Source organism: Tupaia chinensis, unplaced genomic scaffold (genome assembly GCF_000334495.1).
Source record: "Tupaia chinensis unplaced genomic scaffold, TupChi_1.0 Scaffold000415_1, whole genome shotgun sequence".
NCBI lineage: Eukaryota > Metazoa > Chordata > Mammalia > Scandentia > Tupaiidae > Tupaia > Tupaia belangeri.
In genome coordinates this window covers 942,234-949,723 of record NW_006159920.1, presented here as the reverse complement: position 1 = coordinate 949,723, position 7,490 = coordinate 942,234, and the positions used below count along the sequence as shown (strand labels likewise).

Genomic DNA, 7,490 nt, shown 5'->3' with positions numbered 1-7,490 from the left:
GCTTGTATAACTACCATTTTTAAAGGCCCTCCTTCCTCATCTTGCCCTAACTGCTCAGCAGAGTCACATTCTACAAACTGTGCTGGTGATATGAAAGCAAACAAAAACTTTAACATTGTACCAAGAACTACATCGAGTTCCTCAGCTGACCCAAATTCTTGATTAGGCTCAAAAAAAAAAAAAAAAAAAAAAAAAAAAAATCACCGTCTACTTTCATCAAAAGTACAATGAGAAAAACAGAAATGCCTAGCTAGGGTGAGCACAGTTCCATTTTTAACATCTCACCTGAATGAAGCCTTCTTGCAATTATGTGATACACAACACACGGCAATCTTAAGAGTAAATAATGGCAGAACTTAAATATTTACTTCAAAGAAGTCTAAAATTCTTTAAAAATTTGGCAGCAAAAAAAGCTGTCAAATGGGAAAATGAGTATTTCAAGCAAAGCTTAATAACCAAAGTGTAAAGAAAACCATATTAAACATAATTTATATTCCTTATCATAAAAACATCAATATATTCAAAATAAATGAATATAAGTGAAGGATGTTAAGGGTGGCTATTTCTTTGTTCCCTTTCTTTATGAGAACAATTTTGGGATAACATTAAATAAAAGAAAAAAATAATTTAAGTGGAAAAATATTCTATATTGAAACAAAGAATGCAGAGCTATAGGGCCGATATAAAAGTTAAAAATGGAAAGTAACAATAATTAAGTTTCATTTTCCAAGGTAATAATTTTAGATTATCACTGGTGCTGTATCATATGTGCATTGTGACAAAGATGGCGGAAATTTAAAATACAAAAACCAAAAAGTTGGAACAAATTAAAGAGATAATAGGAACAATATAACTAATGTTATTTTCCAAAAAGTAAAACTGTCCAATGTGTAACTCAAACCATCATTCTTCAGAAAAGTATATATATATAATATATATAAAAGCACTATTTATTATTGTACCATGCTGTATTATTTTAAGACAAAGTATTAAAAAAAAACATTCATGGTAGAAGGATAAAGTCTGTAGTTTATTTAGATTTTGAAACGCAACAAAAATTTTCCGATCACTCATCTAGCTGAAAAAGAAACTGTAGTTACTGGAATTAGTAAACACTTTTGGTTTGTAAAATTGTAATGAGCAGTGTTCATTAAAAGGTAACTCAAGATAAAATAAGCAATTAAAATGCCCATTTCTTTAGTTTCTCTGGGTACTTTGTTTAATTATCCAATCTATCAAGATTCTAGAAAGAGAAGGACTAAACCAGGTTTTACAGTTTCAAAGATACCCCCAATTTTCCTTTTATTGCCCAAAATTAAAATTGTCAATTATGAGATGATTATGACACAACCATATTAACCCTAAAAATCTATTTTTTTGAGAAATCAAAAATACCAAATAGAACTCTAAGTGCTCTATGTTAACTGAAGTGTATATGTAAAGTAAAATACAATTAAGCTTCAAAACGTGGAATATACATTTTATGTAAGCATTAAGTTCTTGGGAATGTAATCTACAGAATATTTTCTTTACTAAAACTTCAAAACCTTGATACCTGCACATGAAAAATCATAAAAAATATCTAGGTACAACTGTACAAAGAAACTGACATCAATATGCATACTTCCATAGAGAAGTGAATGCTTCAACAGTTGTGTATTTTGGTAAAAGTTTTGAAAGTATGCATATTTTAAAAGTAATTAGGCTTTTAAATAGTGGAGTCTTAGACTATCAGATTTTTATTACTTTTTTCTTCAAAAAAACACATGTCAATATAATGCAAAATGAAAATCAAGGGTATATGGCATATCATTCTTTTTAAAAGGGTAGTTTCTCGGTTTCTTTTTCCTCCTGTAGGACACACTAATTTATTTAAGCCATAATCTCTTGACATTTAAACTTTTAAGTTCACTCTGTCTGTAAAGTATACTCAGATTCCCTGCTGAAGTGCAATGACTATGCTGAAAAACTTAGAAACAATATGAGTAAATTTCACACAATTACTAATCTCCTAGAATGTACAATGTTATCAGTTAGGAAACAATTGTGCGAAAGTCTTTTTTTTTTTCCTTTTTAACGGTGTAGGTGGAATAGCAAGTTTCTGATCTAAAACAAGTAATGCATCGCTTCTATAAAGGTGACAACATGTAAGGCAGTTCAAAGAATGCTGACTAACCAGACAAATGCAGTTATTGGATTATCTTGCTATTCGTATCAGCTTAACTTGTTATAACGCATTGCTTTTAAATCTGTACAGCACTCCATTTTACACAGAGTAACCCCACTCTTGATTAATCTGTTCTAAAGTGCCAGTATTATTTACACATTTTTTTTAGCCAAAAGTCTGGCCAGTTGTGGCATCAGGTGAAGATGTCATCCCAGCTCTGTTGTCATTTACATTCACCAAGGGAAATTCTGAAAATTCAGCACTTGTCCCTGGTCCCCGAAGGTTCACCTGTCCATTGGCAGTGCTAAACTGAGTAGCTATTCCAGCTCTTGACCCATGATATGGAGCACGGAAGGGCTGTTCAAAGGAGCTCATTTGGTAAGCTTGGTGGACAGGCTGAGCCTCAGCTTTCTTCTGAGAAGTCACTTGATCCAAAAAGTCCTGTGTTGATGTGGCAGAAGCATGGTTTGTCTCATCACCTGAAAAGGGAAATGAGTGCTGTGAATCACCAACTATTAGTCCAAAGTGAGACTTATCTGGAGTTGTTCTTAGTGGAGAATTCATTCCTGATCGAAAGCTATTGATGGGCATGGCTGCAAAGACTTGCTTGTCTATCGAGGAGAATGCTGGCTGATTTGGAAGGGTCTGGTTATCAGTCACAAAGTTAAGGCTCGGGTTATTCAAATAGGCATCATTTTGGCTAGTTCTGTCCAAAGCCTGCTGCAGAAACTTTGAGTACTCCTGCAACATGTTGGCTTTATCTGATGAGGATGCTTGAGAGCTTGATCCAACATTCTCTGCCTGGGTGACCTCGGGTACTTCTGAAGAATTTATTGATATGCTAGAAGTCACTTCAGTATCCGCCACACTGAATGATATCTCATGCTGTCCGTTAGCTTTATGGGTATAATGATCCAACAGAGTCTGTAGTACCTCATCTGGAATAACATTTTTGTCATGATTACTCTTAATCTCCACATTTAGTGCCTGTGAATCTAATATGGATGTGGTACTTTCGTCGATGACACTGGCCACAGCGGCTTGTGTTACAGAAGGCTGAGAAGCTATGGTACCCACATTGAGCGCATACTCCCTGCTGTTGTTACTTGCTGCTTGAAGATACCGCTTCTTCTTCAAAAACTGCATGGCATCATCATAGTTAGTACTACTGTGCACAGGTTTACTGGGCCCCTCTTGCAAATTATCAACCTGATCCATGTCAGCATTGCCTTCTGAGTCCAGTAAAGCTTGTTTATCCACCAGTTCAAAAGCGTACTTGGAAACTTTGCTCTCTTCATATGTTGATAAAGGCGAAATTGTTTGATTTTGCTCCAGGGGCTGTTTCAGACTTCTCTTACTATTGATTTTTTTGAGAACCAACTTAGGCGGGTGTATTTCTCCTGACGCATCTTCTAAATGCGATCCCCCTACTGAAGAATGTGGCATTTCAACAGCATATTCTGCTACCATATACTCATCTTTCACTTTAGTGCTTGAAGAATAAAGAGGCAAGTAATCATTTTTGTCTTTCTTTAGGTCAGATTTATCCAAAGCACTCTCTTTGTCCATTCCGGAGGATTTCTTCTCAGCTTTCTGCCTTTTCTTTTTTGGCAGTGAGTTATCTTTTGGTGATGTAGAAAAGCCAGAATCTTCCTCAGATGTCAGAAGGCCACCTTTAATGGCGCATCTGTTTAGTTTTTTGTCATGATTTTCATGGCACATACGTTTATGTTTCAATACACGATCTGTTCTGGAAAAATACTGTCAAGTTCAGAGGTTGGTTGTGGGTTTTTGTTTTTGTTTGTTTGTGATTTTGGTCAACCAAGAAAAGAAAAGAAAAAAAAAGAAAATAAGATAATATAAAGACATATACATATAATAATCTTATATAATTCTTATATAAATAATAGCTAAGCAATTCTAAACAAATTCACTGAGTCGATGCTCTATTATAAATCTAATAAACAAGAGAAAGTTGATTTTTTCAAATAGTTCCAGTAGTAAATAACATTAATAGATTATTTTATAATATAATTAAGATGAAGTAGTTCATACCATCTCTCTCTTACCTGTAGACAGTATTCACACTGGTAAGGTTTTTCTCCACTATGAGTTCTCTTATGCCTTTCCATATGATATTTTTGTATGAATCTCATACCACATTCATCGCAACGAAATGGTTTTTCACCTAGTACATGATATAGAAAGTTTAAAATAAAATTGTAAAATAATGAATTGACTCGCTATTAGAATCTAAAATAAATGGCTTTTAAATGTTATGATAATTTTGCTGTTTTGAATAGACAAAAAAAAAGTCTTCAATATGTCTTCTGATTTAATTTGTCAAGTCCATTTTGCTTCATAAAAATGAAAAGAATTGGCACTTGCCATTGGAAAGACAAAGCTGAAAGCAGGCATAGTCAATTTTATATGCTACTATTGCCCTTCTTAACCGTTTTCATCAGCCAAGTCCAAATATCCACCATCTCATGCCATCCTACTTTTGCCTTGAGTCACGCTGCGCCTTCAGTCAGGAATGTCCACCCCTGGGTGTCTGGATGCTACAATGCCTTCAAGACCCAGCCCATCTCCTTTGGACTACACTGCCCTGTCTTCCCGGGGGAAGGTACCTTCACCTTCTTTACATCTGCAGAGAACTCCACCTGTACCACTGCTATGGTACTCATTACTTCCAAATCAGTAACTGTTTTGTACATCTCTAGTCTACTAGATCACATTTCTTTAGGTCATAATCTAGGCCTAAACTATATTTATATAACCCAAAGTGACTTGTGCAATTTTTAAGTACCAAATGAACAACAAATTATGGCTTTTGCTATAGATTACTAATGGAAAAAATGTTATGAGCTGTATAGTCTGAAGCTTCTCGGCAGTTGGAATCTAAGCTGAGAAGCACTTTTAAAAACTTGATTTGATTAAAGCCAAGAAAAGAAAACATCTAGGGAGTGTGGGGTCGGAAGTAACACAGCAAGGTATTGTGAGATGTCCAGGGGAAACAGTGTCTAAAAAGAGAATCTAACTTGACAACAAGGAAATTATTTAAAACTTCCAAGAATATAACTTTTGTCACTGCTATGGAGTTAGCAAGCCTTAGGGTTGCAGGGATTTTCTAGTAGCCTTCAAACCGTACTCCTGGGGTTTCAAAGAGGCTCCTAAAGGCTGTACTTGCGTGGCAAAAGGCTCAACGCCTACTACCCCAAATTCTGTACAGAACAGCTATTTATACTCCAGGGTTCTGAGTAAGGATCTCAAAGTTCAGAGGTGAGAAAGATAGCTTAATACAATGAAAAGAAACACTGAAGTCCAGAAAAGTTAAGGTACAATGGAAGCTGGGAGACAAAAGCATTTATTATGGAAGTTTGGAAGTGAAAGAAGTGAGAAAAAGGAAATGAGAAGTTAATATAACGCAATCCACTAGAAAGCATGTATTCTGATGGACAGGGACACTGAACTGCTTGAAGGCAGAGGAGCCAGTGAAGAAGATAAACTGAATATGAATACTTAACTAAAATAAAAATAGAATATTATGGTGAATAAGGAGAAGGAAAGTAGAGTACAAGTAATGGTATTAGAAAGAAAAAGAACAAGCACATGTTTTGAAACAGAATGTAGGGATAAAACTCATCAAGGTCAGAAGTTAAGGTCATTAATCAAATGAGAAAGAGAAAAGAGAAAACTCTTGAGTTGATTGGAATTTGGTTAATTCTGCATGATACTCATGGACTGGAAGACTAAACATTATGAAGATGGCAATACTACTTAGACTGGCCTACAGGTTCAAAGCAGAGATCCACAATCTGATCCTAAAATTTGTATCCAGAAGAGCCAAAACAATCTTAATTTAAAAAGAACCGTATAAGAGAACTCATACTTCCAGATTTCAAAACGTACTACAATGCTATAGTAATCAAGGTAATATGATAATGGTTTAAATAGACATGTATACATATCAAGGAATAGAATTGAGAGTCTAGAAATAAACTCTTACAGTTATGGTCAAATGATTTTCTAAAAAGGTGCAAGGTAATTCAGTGAGAAAAGAACCACCTTTTCAACAAATGGCACTGAGACATTTGATACCCACATGCAAAAAAAAACCAGATCATAAGCAAAAATCAAAATCACATAACCACAAATACATCATAAACAAAAACATACATCATTAACAAAAATGGGTCATAATGGATCATAGGCCAGCTCCACAGCCTAGTAGTTAAGGAAGCCGGATTAGTAATTAAGGAATCAGCAATTAAGAGAGCCAGATGCCTACATGGCCAACCAACTTTGAATCCTGGCCCTGGCAGCTTAAAAAGCAAAGTGAGCGTGTGTGTGTGTGTGTGTGTGTGTGTGTCCAAAATCCCAAAGGATGGAGAAATGGAGGAGAAAGGACTGCCGTGCAACTACACCGCACTGGGGGTGCTTCTTCTTCCTCACTGTCTCTCTCTGATAAGCACACACCACCCCTGGCAGTTTAAAATAAAGAAAGGAAAAAATGTTACACTAACCAAACAAGATCATATAATGTTATGAGAAGTGATACAAAACTGTACTTAGGCAAGAAGGTTCTAAAGCCAGACTGGATAGATATTAATGCTGGTCCTAGTGTTTCTTAACTATGAAAAACTAAGTATGTTATTTAAATTCCTGAGACTTAATGATATCTGCAAAATGAAAATATTAATAGCATATACTGCAGAACCAAATGTTAAATGAGAGAATTCATGTAAAGTAGTAATTTAAGAATAAATTCTAGCACATCATAGTAGCCAATAAATGTTAGCTATAGAAATAAAGGGGATGACAAATATTTATCATTATATCTACATATTGGTTACAGTTATAACCCAGTGACGAGGCTAGACATCCCGAACGAAAATATCATTAAGTTGAACAATAAACTTGGGAAGGTGAAATAAGGTGAATTACTGAAATACATTCATGCAGTAGTAACCTCACCCCAGTAACTCTGCTTACAACTTTAGAGAACATGAGAACATCTTTGGCATAGGGTCTTTCCAAGAGGGTAGAAAGTTCATTTACCACTCTAAAAAGAAGCCATATACCATGCAGGAAATAATATATAGGGAATCTCAGACTAAATTAAAGCCACTCAAGTAGAAATTAGGTTATTGGATAAAAACTGCAAAGGTGCCACAGTAACATAAGCATGGGTCAATGTAGTTAAACCAAACTGGCAAAAAACCAAAGGCCTTATTAAGGTAACCAATATAATAAATTCTCCTGTGTAGCAAATTTCTTTAGAACCCATCTTTCCAGCATATTGAATGATTCTTTTCTTTCC

General features: G+C 35.1%; 1 protein-coding gene across 8 annotated transcripts in view; it reads right to left on the bottom strand.

Annotated features, from left to right (window-relative positions):
* Window positions 1–330: 330 nt before the first annotated feature.
* ZNF148 (zinc finger protein 148) overlaps window positions 331–7,490 on the bottom strand; it is a 141,190-nt gene continuing 134,030 nt past the window's right edge. For all 8 annotated transcript variants that reach the window (XM_006154553.3, XM_006154554.3, XM_006154552.3 and 5 more), the window contains 2 exons: window positions 4,237–4,355; window positions 331–3,928 (listed from right to left, as the gene is read on the bottom strand). In XM_006154553.3, the coding sequence (XP_006154615.1) occupies window positions 2,333–3,928; window positions 4,237–4,355 (1,715 nt within the window). In that variant the 3' untranslated portion in view covers window positions 331–2,332. The remainder of the gene's footprint in view (window positions 3,929–4,236; window positions 4,356–7,490) is intronic.